Source organism: Echinococcus granulosus, assembly GCF_000524195.1.
Source record: "Echinococcus granulosus chromosome Unknown EG_S00003, whole genome shotgun sequence".
NCBI lineage: Eukaryota > Metazoa > Platyhelminthes > Cestoda > Cyclophyllidea > Taeniidae > Echinococcus > Echinococcus granulosus.
This window is the reverse complement of record NW_020170383.1, coordinates 678991-699761: the sequence shown is the minus strand read 5'-3', so window position 1 is coordinate 699761 and position 20771 is coordinate 678991. Positions and strand designations below refer to the sequence as shown.

Here is a 20771-nt window from a genome sequence, read left to right as displayed (position 1 = left end):
TAAAACTGAGATTTCAAACAATACCATTTCATTCCGCTCAATTTTAGCAGCAATCTCATTCATGTACGATTTAAATGTAGTTGCAATTGCCAAGCTAGTTCACTTTATGACAAAAAGGTAAGATAGAAAACTTTATGTTTGTTTTTTTTGCTAATCTTTGCAGCTTTGAAGAAAAGTGAGACGGGCTGGAGAGGGGGTGGGTGTAAGGATAAGTGATACACTCAACCAAACATTAATTGGTAATGGAATACACGGAAGACCGTGTTAAAGGGCAATATATCCTCAAACCATTCATTATACAATGTACACATACATTGGGGACAAGTCGTTATTCAAGGGAGGAGAAGGTACTTAGAGGAAATGTGAAATTGCAGATGCGCACGTAGGTGTCTGTGTACATGTGCAGACGCGGTTAGGCGAAATTTAACCAACAAACAAAAATGAAAGACAAACTCACATCGAGAATATAAAGGCTTTTAAGGCTAAAAATTTTTCAAGTGGGGAGAGATAAAAATCAACGGAGGAGAGAGGAAAAGAAGGGGAAGTATTGAGCATGGTGGTGTACGAGTAAAAATAGATATATTTATAGATGTGTACACGGACTGCGTGAGTAGAACATTGCCTTCACTGACAGTACATCATCAGCATCACAGATAGAAAAAAAAACATTTTAAACAATCTCATGCTACAATTGAGCAAGTCGGAAGGTGCCAGTGTAAATGGAAGACTTGATTGCCCACTGATGGCGATATCTTGTGCCTAGGTTGCCGTGACGGCCTCGCCGGTGGGTCTTGGCGCCATGGTGATAATATCGTGCGGAGAGGAGAGACCTCCCTCACCCTCCTGGCACCGTTGTTGAGCGCCGTGGAAGCCGTCATGGAGAACCTCGGCGTCTTCCTCCTCTTCGTCGTCGTAGTTGTAGCTACTCCAACCCCCGCCCCACAGGCCCGAGACGCCAAAGAGCGATAGAGAGGGATCGGACTGCTCAATAACCGCACTTGACGGAGGTGCGAACTGGGAGACGTATTCGAGAACGCTGGGTGCCTCAGCCAGACCCTTGAGGTAGGGAATGAGATCCAGCAATGCTGTGTCTTGCGGGTCATCGTACCATGTGATAATTTGTAGCTGTGAAAAATAGAGGAAATATCTCTACTTCGAGATTCAACACACATTATTAATCAGGTAGTGGAGATGTGACGTAAACAGGCAAAGTTAAGGTGAATTAACTATCTCTGTGTTAAGTGCAGGCGGCGCAGATATTAACAATGGCGCCAGCAGTCATATCACGCATTTTATCTGCGAGACGCCTGTGGGTGAATGCGTACATGTGAACACAGTCTACACGTTTTGTAATGGGTAGTGGAGAGCTGATAGGTGAATTATGGGTCCATTATTTTCTATTACTCGAAAGTTGCAATATCACAAATAAGCAAACGTTCGAAACGGTAATACCACCAAATATGACGAGCATGTCGTATCTGAGTTCAGAGGACACAAAACCGGTATAGTTGACGAATCTGCTGAGAGGACAGTATTTAGAAATAATAAACACCAAAGTGTGTTCAATAATTAAAATGACAAATTAGTTGCACTGAGTATCCCATTTCGCCCAAGTAAATAACCCGCTACAAATTAATAACCTATCAGCTAGCAACATCGAATCAGATAACTCAGTAAGTCTTGTACCAAAATACCTGCAAATGGCAGATGCCAAAGGGTGAAAACTTACCGCATTTTGCCGATGAAAGTAGAAGGAGATGGGAGAGTTGTCTATAATACAGATTTGTTCGATATCCCGACCGAGAACGTCGAGGCGTTTGATGTAGTTACTTTTAAAACAGTCGCATGACTCCCGAAAAAGTCGGTGTTTGAAATGACCCGACGGGTCAATTCGATCACAAACGGGATCCGCATACTGAAAGCATGAAAAAGCGGGATAAATAAATAATCCGATTCTATAAACTAGCTGCTGAATCTGTTCGGTATAAGTAACATTGACTAATTGCATAGGTACAAATTATATGAAATGGCTTCCAGGCTGACAGATATGCTCTTCGACGAATTCTGTGAGAGCTAGTCACAGAAGCTGGAAAATCTTTGGTAAATTGCTTTGCGGTTGGAGGGAGGACAATGGCGAATAGCAAATGAGGAGCAAAGGAAGACATTCTGATAAGTCTGGTTGTTTCATTGGTGAAATAATTGAATAGGAGATGATTCATGTGGTACAACTGGAGGAGAATAATTTTAAAACCTAAATAACAGAAGATAACTTTCCCCGTCCTGTCTCGCAGTTCTACAATTAGCACTAAATAACGAAGTATATAGTCCTCATCAGCGTAAACTTTTAATGTACTAAGGAACATCCCCTGGCCACTCAACAAATCAAGAGTGGCTTTTGTCTTCGCTCAATTTGTGTAGCACAGTCTTATGCATCAGGGAAAGGGAAAAATATGTGGGATTACCATTTACCGACTTCACCACCAACTGCAATAAGTGTGACTAAATACGCGTGAGAATCGTGTGTAAATTCGTTGCAATAAACAATTATTTGCGTGGAAAATGTAAAGGCATTTAGCGTCTCACCTTGCTGAGGCTCGCCGTGAACATAACCACCTCAAACAGGGGACCAATTGTCTCGATGAAAGTTTCCAAATGTGGCCGCTTGCATACTGACACCTAAAGAGACAAATGAACCTGACGATTTGGGGATTTGCATTAGTCGTTTTTCTTTGCCCACGAGTAGCAAAAACTGAAACTGATCAATAATCACCAGATGGGATTTTCATTAAATCGCGCATAATTGATAGCATTTTGCCTTTTTTTCCATTCGGAAACGTGCGGAAAGCCGGAAAACTTTCAATACTGCACTAGTTACCTTACGCTACAAGTACATCGTTCCGACCGGATTGATTTTTAGAAAAAAATCAACTTGGCGTTTTGGTGTAGTAATGTTGCGATTACTTTTAGTAGTTTGTTTAATGCGATTGTATTTGATTTACAGGAGAACGCCTGCCTTCCCGATTCATTCGATAAATACTTTGCCATTAATCAAGGTCTCAATAAAGATCTTCATTAGGCCAAGCCAGTCTTCCAAATCCAGAAGTTATACAGGATAAAACAGGCCAAATATCACCAGGAGAGTACACAGCTCATATTGATGAGTGTGCGTTGAGCTAATGCATATTTAAGCCTGTCAGGTTAAATTGCACACGAAAGGGGAGTGCCGATAGAAAGCCAGACTGGCAAAGCTTGGCAAGCGCCATATTCAAGAACAATCGAACACAGCGCCTGGGTACGCACATGTATCATCACGCGCCTTTGGTTGTGAAAATGCGAGTTGAAACAGATAGACACGGTCAAATTGAACTCTTTTGTTAATAAAGCAAGTACATAAACACAATCAAGTTACTTCATTAAGGTCTTTTGAGCTCTCTAATACGCTGAAAGCGGCGAGTCAACTGAGTAGGGCTCTTAACTGCGTGCATCCTCGTGCAGGAGCAAATTTCATTCGATGTAGTTGCATCAATGTGAATGGCAAGGATATGGAAGCGTAGTAGATCCTCACACAGTACTAGTGGTAATTATTGGGTGAAAATGCTTTCAAGGAGACCTTTGAAAGTCTTGCTAAACGCACAGAAATCACTGAACGTACCTCATGTTGAATATTCTCAACTTCCACTGTCACGGTGAAGTCAGCGTTTTCCACGGGCTAAAAAGTGTTATTCAAAAGACGTTTTATTGGATCAAACAATCATGAAAAGCTTGGTCTACCCAGACGATCCGAGAGGATAATTCGTTAAGAAATGGCGAATATAGATAAAATCATAACGGGAAAGTTCACTTTTTCGAGCAAGGGTACACGGGAATTCTTGAAGAAAAGCAAACGGGAACCATTAGCTTTACTAGCTTTTGCATTCGATACCACAAATACATTGATGGCAGGACGACTTCTCAACAGAAGTCCAATAAGCATCGATTGACTTGGGAACCTTGGGTAAGCAAATCATTCAGCGTGTCGATGGTATTGCGCATAAGCAACGGCTCTAATGAACAAGTCGGCAGAAAGGTAGCATGCTGTTTATGTCATTGAAAAAAGCAATGAAATTATCCACTATTAGGAGGGAAATTAGCATACCGCAATAAGCGCAGAGTGAAATAACAAATGCTATATCTTGATCGAGAAATTTTTTTGTTTGGTTTACTGGTAAAGGGAGAAATAGAGCGCCTAAAACGTGCACGAATAGAGGCACAGTTTGGTGCAAGTGAATAGCGCAAAAGCTGGTAGAATGACTCAGAGACACGTGGTAAAAAGGGTCTCAAGTGAAACAAATCCATCAACTGAGTCTGAAGTGCATGAACATTCAAATGTCACCGGAATTGCACAATGAACATGGACTGCTCACACAAGTCTAGTGGTGGTGGAGATAACCCACCAAAACAACAGACAGCTCCTCACTGACGTCCCAAACTCATTACCAGGCCCCATGTTGTTCCTAGCATAGTCTAATCAGAAAATAAGTTCTTTGTTCTTTACTAGAATAAAGGTCGGTTTCTATCTAAAGATCACAATGCATAAGGCGGTCATTAAATAGTACGGGAAGAAAAATCTGCTTCTAAGACAATTCCGACGAAAAGAACCAGGACTCACCTTGAAAGAGCTGTGTACCAGTGTCTCGTCAAGATCAAGAACAAGGCACTTCTTTCCTATGCAGTCAGGCGAAGGCTGGCCTAGCAAATTTTGACCAGGATTCACCTAAAAAGGGATTCATCTCCATCGGGCACTTCTTACGGAACACAGTAAAGGCTTACCGTTGAAAATTTGTTTCTTTTCGTTTGCACCAGTTTAATACTTAAGCGCTTGACAAGAACGTCAAATATACAAATGTAAACTAAAATTGTCTTTCCTAGGACTGCTTAAACGGATTCTTTAGACAGTGGTACGCGCATTAGTTTTAGGAAACATTGCGTCATACACTTGCTGTAAGGCAGGATTAGAAACAGCAAGTTATTTTTAGATGGATAAGTTCCAAAAGATCAAGCCTTCGGGTCCTCAAGAATTAATTGCATTTTGCTTAAAGGAGTTAGAAACGAACGGAAAGTCCGTTAAGCAACGTGAGGGTTCAAAAAACGGTTGTTTTCCTATGCTACAAGACGACTAGGTTAAAAACCACTAATCACGAAAGGAAAGCGGATTACGGGTGAAATGCCTTCGAACAATTGCATCTACTTGATTCCCAAATTTTCAATTTCCATGAACAACTAGAGCGGTATTTACACAGATAATACTATGGCTAGATCTAATTACTTCTTTTCCTGTAGTTTTCGCATGAAACTAGTCCCTCCAGATTTGTGAGGGCGTGACACCCAGCAAGCATGCCGAGCATGGCAAGATGCAATTGGTTGTTGCAAACAAGTGTGCAGGCGCACAAACTCAAGTCGACCAATCGCATGATCAGAATGCATCTCAAACACCACGAACGCGCACATGCGTCCATCGATCAGGTAGTTGCCAAGGCTGTAGCACACGGAGAGAGGGCACGGAATCCTATCAACAAATGACTGGCTCACTCAAACGTGCAGTTGTTCGCATTCCATTATGCATTTCAACAAAAAGATTACAGCATTAAGGCTTTCCAAGGCGGAGTTCCCCATAACGAGTAGACTATTCATCAACAACTTTAAAGTGATTGTAGGAATTGTCACAAATGCGCACTTCAAGGCAAATAGAAGTATCCAGCGTTAAATGATCAAAATTGTGCCATTGGTTTTCTAGCCAGTAAAAATAAAGCAGCTTGGTTTTCAAAACTAACGTTGCCGCAATACTGCTACTATATGGGATACGTTTTTTTTCCGTGGAAGGGTGTATAAACTTCGAATGAAATGAATGTAATGAACTTAAGAAGGTTATGGGCTTTCTGCGCAGTCGATTTACCAACTTTACACTTCAACAAACAAAGTAAAATAAGGAATAAAAAGTTAAGACAACATTTATTACCTTAAAGTATAAGGTCCAAGTTGTATGAAGTATGAATTTTAGGGCTGAAGCGACACGAAAATTATCACCACTCGGTTAATATTGTTTAAGCACAAGTTTAAGATACTATGCTTTTTACCAAAAGACATTTGTAAATGATGCCTTGCATGACTGGAACGTCCACGGAAAAAAAGTACCACAAGTCCCCATAAGTAAACCAGTAATGGGCATAAGTTAGAAAAAGATAAATTTTCATTTAGGTTTCCAAGATTAATGCAAAACACTCCCGAAATCAGCTCTAAGAAATAAATACAAGTGTTTGGCAACTATTTGTAAAAGACACGGATTTAATTAATTAACTAAATAATTATATAGCGCGCCGTGTAATTATCAGTCGACACAGACACATGATTCCGCCACGTAGCCTTTACGATGCGGGGACCTCTTTTACTCCCATAGCATTTCAGTGAGCATTTTCAGAGGGAAGGGGAGTCGTTACGACATCTGCAGAAACACTCAGGCACATCCAGGCAAATACCAATGGGCGTATGTAAAGCACTCAGTCCGTCTTGACTGAAAAGAGGAAAATCGCAACGAAACTGGCAGAGGTGTAGTAAAAAATGACACTTACGGTTTTATACTTTAGTTACATAACTAGAGATAGAAACACATCTGGAACTCGAGAAGTTAAAATAATTTTTTCATTCAGTTGCTAGGATTCGACTTATAGGGGACATTTGAAGCATCCTGCAAAAGGCTGTAATGAATCTGACTCCCATATTTTTCCAATATCCAAGAAAGATAACCCAGAAGAAACGGTATTTTAGTACTACCGTTATCAGTATGAAGCAAGGGTTTGGCCACCATCACGCAAATTGGCGCAACTGACTGGTCTGCGGTCATGGTAGGGATAAGGACTGGATAATTAGTACAGTTAACAACGTCTCCCCCACCTAGGACGTGTTTGTCCCAATGTGCCAAAAGTACACATTTTGTGTAGATGTCGCAATGTACGTGTACATTCAAAAGTTCATCAGAGCTGGCTAAAAATTTGAAAACTTTACCTCCTTATGGCAAAATGACTGCTAAACAAAATATGATTTAAAAGGGGTAGGATAGGTGCGATGAAGTTCCACAATCACAACCTTGCCTAAACTAACGAAGAGTTGACGCCTGAATTACGACCCGGTCTCCTATATTTCGATTGTCGGTCAAATCCCAACTTACGTCGTCCCAATAAGGCAAAAAGAATCCTCTTCATTGCGATATTGCGCAAACGCTTCCGAAGGAAACGTTAGTACAAACGCGAGCCAGAATTCTTAACAAGGAAAATGGATACAAGTATTAAAAAGCAGGTTCGGATAAAACTTAGCTCCTAGAAAGCTTAAGAAATTATGCAACAGAATGACAAGAATCAAGCAGATAAACTGGTGCTAATGCCCTTTAGACGAAAAATGTTTCACTACCCTTAGTAATATGAGCTGAATCATGTTTTTGTCGAAAATGGATCGCAAATTAATGAATGCTGGATGAAAAAATGCGTTAGTGAATGAATATGCAAATTACAAGACATTCTACGGTGATGGCTAGGAAAAGCCCATAAGAATATTAACCTGTATGTTTTCTACACTTACGCATACAAGGTGGAGAACCCGATGCTGATCCCCATAGTCCAAGAGCTCATTGTGAACCAAACTAAAGAGGCGAATTACTAATAGCTCAGAATTAGATGCAAAGTATTTTGAGGAATAGGTAAATGAAAGGGAGTAACTCGAAAAGGGAACAAGGAGGTAAATGTTAGCTAGGAGTGTAGTTTAAATAAGCAGCAAGTTACTGGAAGAAGAAGGAAAGCGTGTGACACTGGAGAGGAAAACAGATGCCTTGAATACAAGTGGTTCGGTGAGAAAAACGAGACAGCCTGACTGGGCGTGCGACGCTCCTGCCCCTGCGTCCAAAAAAGAACACGGTTAAGTAAAGTACGCCTACGACTAAATGGCCAGTTAACTAACCAAACAGCGCATCAGACCATTGAAAGCGAATCCAAGTATCAAACTAAAAAAAAACTAAGAAAATGGACGCATGGATGTCGCTAACCACACTGAACCAATGAAAATGGACTTAACGAAAGAGACAATGGAAAGGAGAGGCTTCATGTATAACAGCCGAATCACACAAAACTAACCATATCGTTATCCTATTGTTTCAAGCGCTTATAGCAAAAAATAACAATTTCCCATCGATAGAGGTGTGGTGCTATATTAAGCATAAACCAAAGACAGACCTAAGAATAAAATTAATGAAGAGAGCGTGCGTATTCTTAGTTCAGTAAACGTGTTAATGTAGGAACGTGTGAAATCAAACGGAAAAAGGATGAAGAATACCGCCTCAAAGTTGGATCACTAGCGCACGAATGCCCAGATGGGCAACCGTGACCGCATGGTGTACGACAGTGGTGGTAGCAAGAGGAAGTGGAGGGAGAAGAGAGGATGGGAGAGGTGTAAGGGTAGTGAGTCATTCAACCAGGTGTAGCGCGACCAGTAGATAGACCTGACCTGACGAAACCTCAACACGTGATTACGCCATTTTGAATTAAGGTGCCGAAATGCACACTTGGCAAGGCCCTTTCTGCACATGCACTTTTCCTACACTCAATCAAAAATAGATTAGGAACATGACAAACACAAAAACATATAATTTGAGTTTGATGCATAAAAAAATATGAAAATCGCAAACGTGGTTTAGAAGTTAAAACTACGATCATGCATTTAGTAGAATGAGAATGTTTGGGGAGAGGTGTATGAAATACCCAGTGGCTAGTAAAAGTGGTGTTTGAGCCAAAGAACTGACTTGCCGTACAAGGAAGAGATAAAAAAACTACAAGGTACCATCGACCAAACTTCACAGTGCGCAACAATTAAATAAGTTCAGGGATCCTCTCAATTCGCCTACCCTTACCTTTTCTTATACGTTCCGTTAAAATAGACTTGACAGTAGTCAAAACATTCAAATCGTGATTCGAAATGACAGCTGTTGTAGAAGGACCTAGTCAGTTCCCGCATGCCACCAACATAGACCGGATGATATAAAGGCTGAAATGGGAAGAGGAGGAGGGGGGGGGGGGATGGAGATTCGCCTTTACATGCACCTACACATGCACGCATATATGATCGTGTCTATTCAATGAATCTAACAAAACTGAGATCACGTTCACAAATCAGAGTTTGATAGTATAAAATTGTAAAAAAATGCTTACGTGGTTACTTTAAAAAGGGCAGTACTAACAACGCCTCAAGCACACAGGTGACAAAAATTAGGAGCACAGGAGAAGTGGCAAGCACGGAACTGTAAAGTCAAAACATCAGTCATAGAGGCGTCTTAGATCAGTTTCTAAGATTTGCTCTTGCCAGTGACGTCAATGCCATTTACCAATTGAGCGTTTGCACCACAGTCCAATATCTGGTTCGTTCACATACAGATAAGTGCGGAGACTAGATAAAGTTCTAGCTCTCAGTTAGGGATAGTTGAAAGCACGAAAAGTGAAGAGACGAAAACATAATTGTAAAATGAGCAATAATTTACCTGGTCAACCGGTTCCAGGTCCGAGTCTTCACTACGAACACTATCCTGCGAGTGGACCGATTCGGACATACGGTCGCCAAGGTTCACGTGGTATCCTGCCACACCATTTTCGTCGCCATGAGCGTGGTCGGCTTCGGATGGCACGGAGACGGAGGCCTCGTGTCGAGTGACGAGGAGCGTGGGCGCAGGTGACTTAAGACGCTCGTCTGCCAGCTGGGGCAACTTTTGTACTGAGCGCAGCTTAGCTGTTACTGTAGTGGATCCAGTGCTGAGGTTCTTTTGCCTTTTAAATAGGCCAGACCAGTTGGGGGATTTAGTAATTTTCGTAGTGGTAAATTCGGGGAAAACTTCGGGATTTGGGTGGGTGGACTCGTCACGCCGCAAAATGGGTCGAAGAGCCAAACGCTCCGGATGTTCAAGTAGCTTGGCACGAGAGGGGACGCAACAGAGGAAGCGCCTCCAACCGTCAACGCCACCTCGAGCGGGTGGTCGACTTGCTTTCTGTGGGGTCGACAGTACACCACTCGACTGTTCAGTGCAAATTGAGATGGGAGATGTTGAAGCAGTTACTTGTTCGGAGTCCTTTGAGGGATCGAGTGAGATTCTTCTCAAGTGAACTTTCTGAAGGGCTTCTGAAGTAGCCGCTGATTTCATCTCTGATTCGTCTGATAAAAAGAAGGGAAAAAACAACCCAGTTGAAATGCACCATCCCCATTTCTTAAATCATGTGACAATTCAAATTCAACCTTGTGTAAGCTGTTGGATGTAAAACACCACCGCTTGCGTGCTTGATGGCGCAACAATCGAACACGAAATATACCGTAATAAATTAAGGAAAAAGAAAATGCCTTACCAAAAGATTGATTAAAACTCGGAATCTTTCGTGGGAATTTACTATTGAGGTGAAACACCTCGACTGTGCTGAGCATAATAAGTTTGTTTACTTTGCGGTACGAATTCAAAAAAGGACAGAGACGTACGACTCAGAGTAGATTGCACAAAAAATGAAGAGGATGTGAAATGTTCATGATAATTAACGATAAAACTGATCACTTTAGGATCTCGAAAAGAAATCTGCTTTTAAATAGACCTAATGGATAAAAAGTCAGTTTTGACGGCAGTACAACATCCCAAACTCGGCACATACCAGAATAAATGTCATTATAAACAATTCAAAATTACTGAAAAAGAGAACTCATCATTACAAATTCATTTCGATCAAACCCATTAGTAAAATTATCTGCTAAGTGATCTAGGAGTTAATCTAGCACCACCACTCTTGACAAATCAACAAGAGCAACAATATTGAAGGACTCCAGAAGGGTATGCTGATGATACCATTTTTACTAATGCAACTAAATATAGGTAAGAGGAGCCAACATAATATACTACAGAAGGCCAAATCAAGCATAACCTTAACAAATAAAAAACAAGCAACACCGAATTTTCCATACAGTTAATAACAAATACACGGTTATCAACATAAACCTATATTTTAACGAAAAATTGAAAGCCAAAGATAAGTTGTGAAATACTTACATTGCTTAAATTTGGAATCAAATTCACTTCGGGACCAGGCAACACTAGCGTGTCTGGGTGGAGGTGGAGTGCCTTCTGCCGTGTTGACCGAGTGAAGGCTGACTTTTGCAGAAGTAGTACGATTAACAGAAAGAAACTCTTTGAGTTTCTCCGGATTGAAAGCAGCCGGGGGAGGCGAAAGCACCAACCTGTCGCACTCTTCAGGTGATAAAGAGTCATGCGAACTATGTTTAGACTGGCTCATTTTAGTACAGACACTGAAGTGTAAGGACAAAAAACTGCTATTGAATCCGTGAACAGCTGAGAAATTGATAGGATTATGTCGCGTAAACAGATGGGGGTTCCGAAATGACGAAGACGGAAAAGCTTATAACAAGCTTCGACATTTCAGAAAAATTGAAATTTCATAGTGCTAGGAGACAAACCACAAACCAACGGGAAACTTGGGACTAATCAAACACGATCCAACGACGTAAAACCAGACAACTAAGCCCAGTACAGGCCATTCAAGTTAGGCGGTTTTAAAAGCAAAATTCATTTGAAGGCATATAACAAGATATTTCTGCCTAAGAGTAAAAAGCTTAAAACCATAAAAATTGCTACAAAATATAGTCAAAAAACTTGAATTATTCTTGTCGGTTTATTTAGATATTCACAATTTCCCCGATATTTTCAGGAAAACAAAAATTGCGATTCATATTTGCAAACACTTCGATAGCCTCGTTGCTAAAATTAATATGAAACTAGACGTTTTGCTAATAATTGAGTATCAGTCGTCTTTCGGCAACGCCGAAACGCACCTAAACCAAACCCCCTAAAAATATCCTTTATCAGCGAACACAGGTCCCAATGGGAAAGGAGATAATACTCTTGAAAAATGCACAATTTGAATTTGGGTCTGCTGACATGACTTAGATTCTAGCTCAGCCTGTTGATGTACAGTGCCGGACCACTTATTCGCAACCTTTCCCAAAACGGAGAGCTAAACAAAAAACCATCTCTTTACATAGCCCCTCTTCTTTCGAGTGTCATCCCTGACACTGCCCCTGGCCTACCTTACGCGTCAGCCATCATAACCTAAGGAAAAATCCCAGCCACCAAATTTCCATGCAACTGAGGATTTACTTGACCGCTACATCACTGACCCTTATTGGCAACAACACTGGATCTAAAAAATGTTTCTGTACGGGAACTGGACTTGGAGAAGAAGAATGTGCAGACCATCATGCATTTTTATAGCTAGTCGCAGGATCACTGTTCCAAAGGGCAGAACTTGACATGATTCCGCTTTTACTCCACCTTGCCATTTTGTCATCACTTCAGAGACATCTAGCTATATAAATCTGTTTGAGTTCTATTCAGCCAGTGGAGAAGTAGAGAAGGTATCGTGAGTCTGCACAATTGATATCGTCGCAACAAAACTTTTCCAGATGGTTCATGACCAGTTACTTCCGTAGTTAAAGGTTTTCCTGCAGACCACGAGACTGGGCTGGTTGCCAAAGGTAGACGTTATTTTCTACCATCCTGTTATGGGTCGTCACCATTCCTCCTATCCGTAGAACTTGCACTCATGTTGCTACGCTAAGATCTATCACCCAGCAGAAGAAATTAGGATGGATACCTCAAGACCGCCTTCGCATTTCCGAAGCAGCTCCGTTCTGTTAAACTGCTCTGACATGGAATTCCCTGGCCGCTAATCATCGACAACACGCCACAGCATCCTCACGAGACCGCGTCGCCGTCCCCATGTATTTCATAGAACTAGCACTCCTCGTACCATCCCTACTTAGTCTTGTCACCCTTATTGAGCCTCATACCACCTCTCGCCTAGGCTCCTATTTACAAAAATGTATGCTATGGCATAGACCTCCTCCGAATGTGTACACACTGAAACACAGCCTTGAAAGTGCGACTAAGCTAGTGATAACTGTTGCTCACAGAGCAAAAGCATACTGCAATTAGCAGATTAAAGAGATGAAAAACCGATATTTCATTTTGAAAGTACACTCACAACGGTGTCAGATGAATGTGGTAACGATGCCAACTATGACAGCATACATGTATTACAGCTACAATATTGGTGAGTATTCTAGTATTTACTAATGTCATGAGGCCAGAATAGAGAGAAGGTTGACGGTTACTTCGTGGAGAAATATGTTTAATACGTCCAAGCAACAAATAAGCTTCTGTACAGAAAACTGCCGCACGTTAAGCAATGGTCTCACGAACGCCACCTGAAACAGAAGGAAATGTAAAAGCTTACGGCTGTTTAAGTAGATTATAGCAACGCACTGCTGGAATTAAAAGCTGGAGCAGCACTTTATTTTCATTATGGTAATTACAAGGGTCCAATCTACAGTCAAATAACACACTTGCATTATGACAAAATAAAACTGAAGAAACTCATTGATTGTCAATATAGTGCATATGAAAAGTGAACAATGACAAAAAAGTACCAAGAGCCTAAAGTTGATCGAGTTGAAAATGCAATACTCAAATGACTATCACAAATGAAAACAGGGCAACACTTAACCATAACGCCCAAATTACGAAACCCTGGCAATAAAACCAAGCTCTCCTTCAACAAACTCCTTGTGATACGTATGCTTAATGAATAAATGTGGGTAGCGGTGAGTAGATGCAAACTCACATCTTAATTACACGGTCTTTTCCACCGGACACGACTTTCTGCCCGTCAGGGCTCCAATCAAGCGCGTAGACGGCGTCTGCGTGACCGGGAAGATCGTGAAGAATGTGGCGTCGCCTCTGGTGGGGTGGCTTTTTATCATAACTATCACCATCTTTTTTCTTCTTTCTATGCCCCTCTTGACTCTTCTGCACAGCCACTTCCTGTCTCCAACGGCGGACCTCAGTCACACTCCACAACTTCAGCGTAGAATCTCGTGAACAGGACACCAGAAGACGCGAGTCACTTGACCACGCTACCAAGTATACATCCTGAACGTGGCCGAACATAGTCGCCAGAAACCTTTGTGGTTCAAAAACGCAGTTTGAATAAACACAAATTCGCAGGGACGTAGTAGTAAGACAGCGGATTAGCATTAGGGTCCCAGACTTACTGTCCAGTGGACCCATCCCAAATCTTGACAGAATGATCAAAACTGGCACTGGCGATGAGTCGAGAGTCTGGCGAGAACTTAACGTCATTGACCACTCCCTGATGTCCGGTCATTCGCGGACAGATCGAGTGTTTTGAAATTTCGGGAGTCCACAAGGTCAGTGTGTTATCATCGGAACCCGCCACCAAACGCTCAGGTCCCTTCCCCTGTTCGAAGAGCCAAACAACAATTGATTAAAAAAGCCATTTCAGCGGTGTGAAAACAACTGAATAAGTTCATTGAAAGGAAATAAGTTAATATTAGTCGTGAATGAGTATGCAGCATCAATGCACACAGATTACATTCAACTCCGACACAGCATCTACCCACATGAAGACAATCTCTCTTAACGGGTTAATCAGTGAAGCGATGCGAAAATGTGAGAACTTAGTTCATCTTATTAACACCGTAAAAGAGCTTGCCAAAATCAACGGTAATTACCTATAGGCGAAATTCATTAGAAATGAAAAAAATGCGAACAAGAACCCATAAATAGTATCTGAAATTATTTTGGCGAAATGAAAACGGTGTTAAACTAATGCGAGGTACCACCTTGACCTTCTCATATAGCTGCCTTGCTCGATGTTGCATTAATTCCCCTACAAGGACAAAGTAATATCAGGTGTTAAATAAGAAAAATAAGACTAGAGGTAGAGAAAGAGAGGCACGCCTGTTTACTTCTATCCATAGCTTCGGCAGTGGCGGGGAAGGGTGACTTGACGAGAACAGCATCGGCTGGATCGAAGGGCCCAGTGCGGAGAACGTAGTCGACGCTAAGCGCCAGGCAGTTGACCCAGTGGCCGTGCAGGTCTAGCCGCCGGCAGAGCGCTCCGTCGGTGCAGCGCCACACACGGATCGTACGATCCTGACTGGCCGAATAGAGGAGATCTGTTCCGCCCCAGCGAAGACTCGTCACTGGCTTCTCGTGGCCTGTGAGGATGCAATGCGGTCTTCCAGTCACCGTATCCCAGATCACTATTGACGTCTCCTGATATGCTGCGGCTAACAGACGACAATCCTTGTCCCTTTACAATGTTTAAAACAGGATTTGGTCAAATGTTGCATGACAAGGATGGAAATTAAAAATCTTAGAAGAGAATTTCTGAACAATTGAAAATAAGAATATCAAAGGAGTAGAATTCATTATCTTAAGTGAAACTCAATGAAGCCACGCTAACAGATGAAAGGGTCGCCACACAAGTGAACGAATCCAACGAGCCCTCGAGTTGGTGGGTGTTCGATTAAGTGCAGGTTGGATGAGAGGCGAAGGTGAGTCTAGAGCCCAGTTGCCCGTCTCGTCTTGCTTCCACAAACAAATTAGACCGCCTTGACAACCAGAGGCGAGACGCAGGCCGTCGGGAGACCAGGAGAGGCACAATACCGGTGACTGATGAGCACTGGCGACAAGGGTTTGGGGAAGTTCCGTGTTGAGGTCCCAGAAGCGGACACTACAATCGCCTGACCCCGTAGCTAGAGCTCTGAAAACGTTTAACATCATCAGTCGATAACTTTGATGGAAATCGTACCGCTAATGAGGCGGAAGGATAATTCATTTCATTTCGTTTTACCCAACTCACGTGATAAGGTTTCTGGGTAGTACAGAAAGTAGAGGTAATAAAGGTAAACATATCCCTCGCAAGTAAACAAAAGGCTAAAAACAAACACCATAATTGTTTTGTAAAATTTACCAAGTGAAGCAATTTCAGAAATGCACTCAATTTTCTACTAATTTTAATGCAAAGACGGAGTGGGAAGCCAACTTCCTATGATAAAATGAGTATAAAAGACGATATTGAAACATACCTAGCATCTGGTGAGAAAAGAGCAACCAAAACGGCACCTTTGTGACCGGGAAGTGTGCTAGTACATCTTGTAACAGGCTTGACACAGAACACTGCCTGAGCTTGATAAGTCACTTTAACAATGGACTCCATCAAAGCGCCTGACTCGGCTACACCATCGCCAATTCCTTCCCTGTCAAGCAACCTGGCTGCAGCAGACTGGACGATGCCTGAGCCAAGATCATCCAGAATTTGAGTTTCCCCAATAAAAAATGTAAACGCTTCGAGTCCTTCCAATTCCTTTAACAAAGTGAGTCATAATGATAATGAGGCGGCATTAGGAGGCATGCCCATGAAAATGCTGACCTTTTCGCGGAAAGCAATGAGTATGTCAGTAAGATCAGAAACGGAGCTGCTACATGGCACGGATACGGGCGTTCCCGTTTCTTCTCCATTCGTATTCACGAACTGAATGAAGATGAATTGCTCTCCGGGTTGAATGCTATTGACCCTCTGTTCATCACCAACAGAATCGAACCTCGCATCTGACATTTCCTTACAGATGACTAAAAATAGAAGGAAATCATCAAAAACCTTACTAAGAGGCAAGTTGCGAAAAGCAAAAGACTAGCCTAATTTCTAACAAGAAGAACAGGAGTTGTGAGTAACAACTAGTAAAGAACGAGAAGAATACAAGCAGTAAGATGACCGTAATCCACTGAAAAGATGCTGAAATAAGTAACTAAGACTAACGCACAAGTCATAAGTCGAAAACTCGATCAGTTTCAGAAATCATGGCAAAACCACAAGGTCGAGGAACAGTGAACTCCATCATAAGTGCAAAAATAGTATCTTTAAAGGACTTCAATGAACTTCATATAGCACCCACAGAATTACTGACGTGCTATCTACGGAGAACAGCATAAGACTGGCCACGTCATTACAGCATACAAGAAAAGGCATAAAATGAACCAAACATGCAGAGCATCCACATGATTAACAATCCGCACACACCAGAAGCGTTTTGAAAAGCGCAAGCACTTAATGGTCAAATTTAACGTATCATGTTTGACTAACCACCATGATATTGTACTTAAAATAGCAGAGTGGTAATAAATACCTGTTTATTCGATGTAAGAAGTTAACGTAGTCCAAAAATTTTCTCTGGTATGAAGTAAAACTAGCTTTACTTGTAGTTCAAAATTATGAATGAAACTTCAAAGCATGCGCACGTTGTAAATTGAGTCACATTGATTACGAAACCTATTTACAGAACATTATTTCGACCACATATGACACGAACATAGCCAAACAAACTGTCTTAAGGTAGTTAACCCGCATCCTGAAATGAATCGACGAGACGACCTAATGACACCGCCCCCTCCCACCTCCTTCCTGTAAGAAAGGAACACAGCACTGCTGAGCGAAGTAATCCCACTGCATCCCACACTCTGCACCTTCTAACGTGGGAAGCGCCCCCCAGAGAGGGCGCGCTCCACCAAGGCTACAAGAGCGGCCGAAAACCCGCCCACCGGCCTCACTCATCAAACTCTGCCACCGAAATCCCCAAACCTGCAGTTTGGAGCAGGAGAACACCCAAGGGGGCTGCCACTTCGAATCTGCGAAAAGGGACCCATCAGCCACGAGACCTACCACGGGCCAGCTGATGCCACTTAGGACGTGCGCATAAGGTAAATGGGCCTTACTTAGCCCGACAAGAAATTTTTAATCTGATTTTGAAGTAGAATCGGCACTACAGAAATCACAGCAAATAGAATCAAGGTGTATATAGAAGCCACAGAAGTGACGCCAATATCAGTTAACTCCTGTAACATTGTTCCGGCTTTGACGAAGAACAGTGATAAGGGTATGACACCTAAGTAAAAAAATGAAACAAAGAGTAGGCCAATATAGAACAAAAATGTATTAACGACATGAAGTAAGATATTTGGCGATCAAATTTTTATTATTGAAGCGAAGTCACCTGCTTCTACAGCGGCATTCTAAAGAAACTAAACAAATTCATACCATGAGCATTAAATCCAAGCAGAGTAGTAATACTAGTACCATATTCGACGTAAGCGACCCAATATTCTAATTTCTTTCTTAGCACAGATATAAATAAAAAAATCCAAATAGATAACGCATAAAGAACTTACCACAATTAAAAAATTTGCATAGTACTCGTTATAATACCTCTTCTAAAGTTGCTGAGACATCACTGTCCTCAAAATTTGCTTCAGAGTGAGTTACAAATACTCTAGCAACTATTACTTCAACGCACTTTTCTAACTGCTTTTAGTCTGAACATATTTGCGACTCAGATGGCAAAGACACGTGGAAAATGGTTGTCTAGCGATTTCTTAGCACAGATTAGGGTAAACTTGCAATGACGAGGAAACATGGCGCACACTTGAGAAATGATATTGTTTAAATTGAAGTCAAAAGTAAAACAGAAAAAAAACTCACCAATGAAGGTTCCCATAAAGAAATCCACCAAGGGAACACCAAGTAGTGGTGAGCTAATGTTGACTAACCAATTGGGAATAATGGGACTCAATCGGAAAAGAAATATCGTAAAACACATTGTGTTTTTAAAGCGACTCATCTAAAGCAATCATATGGTAGAATAGTTGGTACTGACCATTTGCTGACACGCCGCAATACGTTCGGGAAAGAGGTTTAATACAGTTCGACTGCCAATAAAGTCGAATATGACATAGCAACATGAGGCACCAACGGCTGAACACTAACGAATGTATGTGAGAAGCGAATAAAAACTTACGAAAGCTATCACGAAAAGGGCCAAAGGAATAGGAAAGAGATATCCTAGTAGAAAACTGCACAATGCGGAACCAGGAATCATGAAAGACTGAAGACTACACGCAATGTTAAGAACCATAACATAACAGTCGAATAATGGCAGACACTATAAGTGACATGCATGTACAAAGGAAAATTTGAAAGAAGTCTGCACAAAGTAGTAGAAAAGCCTCGGCAACATGTAAATAGCGGAACTTTCGAAAGAAAGGCAAAACAAAGGGAACTATGAGGGTCAATATTGAACGACAGACATTAGAAAAACACAATGTACAAATCAATTAACTTTGTAAAGGATACAAGATATACACTACCGTTATCGTCAGCAGAATGCGCCAATAGTATACACACCTATATTTCAGGAGTGCCGCACCAAGTAGTTTCAAGTCATGCAAGTCCGTAGGAAATTTGGTGAATTCCTCCAAATTTCTATAAAGTAAGAGAAACGCAAAATTACGCACTTATATGTATCCGGTGGGCGAAATAGGAGAATTCCAAGAGTAATCAAAATAACACAAAGTAGAACAGCCACTATGAGAAGAGAACGCGAGGTATATTTGACTTTCTAAAAACGATATAATATAATAAAGCAAAAAACCTTGAAATCGTATGATATTCTGAGGGGAGGGGGAGTAGACGCCCTCAACTCCATGACAAAACGAACACCGCAAACTTCAAGAAGTGCGGGTAGAAAACGCCTCATGAAATTTTTCGCAAGCATAATGATAACATGGATGACAAAGTGGTAAGTGAGGTAATAGACAAGGGCAAAGGCGCAAGTTTCGGAGAGAAATATATTGCTTAACTAGTAAAAGAAGAGCATAACTATGCACGATTGCACATGCAGCCCGCTGTCTAAATACCACAGCTGTTCCATCAAAAAAAATTTCAAAGGAGCACTATGATTTTTCGTCAATAAGCAAAATATCCAATTATAAGTAAAATTCTTGCTGTAATTAAAAAATAGTTGGTTATACTAACACTTGATTTGGTTGCAAAAAGCTTCTCAAAAATTTTCTAATGCGTGCAAGCTTAACACAAAGTTTTCAATTACTTGTGAAATAATTTGCATTATCCATATGCAAACATGTCTAGGCACGTAAGGCCGCTTTTATTGGCTAAGAGTTGTCGGCATAGCCGAAATCTCTTACAACAGTGTAGAAAATGTGGAAAGGCGTCAGGCCCGGCGTTTATGTTGAATTTACAATGGATGACGGCGAAAATTTGGACGGCGAAGTCTTATATTCTGATGACAATCAAAAATTTTTCATGTTTCGTAAGTGAATGAATGCTGGATACCTATATTTTATGCGTATTAAGAGCGTCCTGCCAAATCTGGCCGGCAAGATTCGTATGATGTTTATTTTTATCGACATGAGAATGTTAAAGAAATAAGGATAATCAAACCGAATGCCTCGTTTTCTTACCCAGAGTTGGACTTAGAAAAGGTAACCACTCCTCTGAGCAGTGCAAGTTCTAGGTAACTGCTCGGTCTAATCGAAATGAGAGGCAAGAACAGGAGCGAATGAAGCTTTTTGAGCCAGACGTTCCTAAGGAAGTCAGAAATCTTTTTGAGCACTTGTCAAAGACGTGGGTTGTCAGTGTTGATCTTCGAAGTTTAGGCTACCGGGTGAAGCTCAGCTGTCTGTCCGTTGGGTGAAACCAGACATACATGTTCTAGAACAGACAGTCATAAAACCCCCCTATTCCGCCGAAAGTGTCCAGGAAAGAAGTGAGTCTGTTAAAGCGAAGTCTGAGCGGGATTATGTACGGAAATTGGTAGGCTTTTTACATTTTTTTACGTTGATCTAGGTTGAAAAGTTCTACTCTGAAAGGAGCTCGGATTCTTGATTTTTTCTGTCTTTCCACTGTACTTAAACACTATTCAAATAGAATCTCTTGAAACTTTGAGATCTTTTAATTTTGAAACCGAAGTGAGACCGCGTTTGGGCCTTGAGC

At 41.5% G+C, this 20771-nt stretch overlaps 1 protein-coding gene across 1 annotated transcript; it reads right to left on the bottom strand. All coding sequences in view use genetic code 11, as the record gives it.

Annotated features, from left to right (window-relative positions):
- Positions 1 to 759: 759 nt before the first annotated feature.
- On the bottom strand, positions 760 to 17537 carry EGR_00767 (Notchless protein; the record flags this gene model as incomplete). Its single annotated transcript, XM_024490016.1, has 15 exons — positions 760 to 1125; positions 1730 to 1915; positions 2584 to 2676; positions 3653 to 3709; positions 4649 to 4753; positions 9554 to 10218; positions 11093 to 11349; positions 13743 to 14081; positions 14173 to 14378; positions 14761 to 14810; positions 14890 to 15236; positions 15390 to 15689; positions 16015 to 16292; positions 16359 to 16558; positions 17381 to 17537. 15 exons carry the CDS (start codon positions 17535 to 17537, stop codon positions 760 to 762), a joined length of 3606 nt encoding a protein of 1201 aa, XP_024355419.1.
- Positions 17538 to 20771: the final 3234 nt, after the last annotated feature.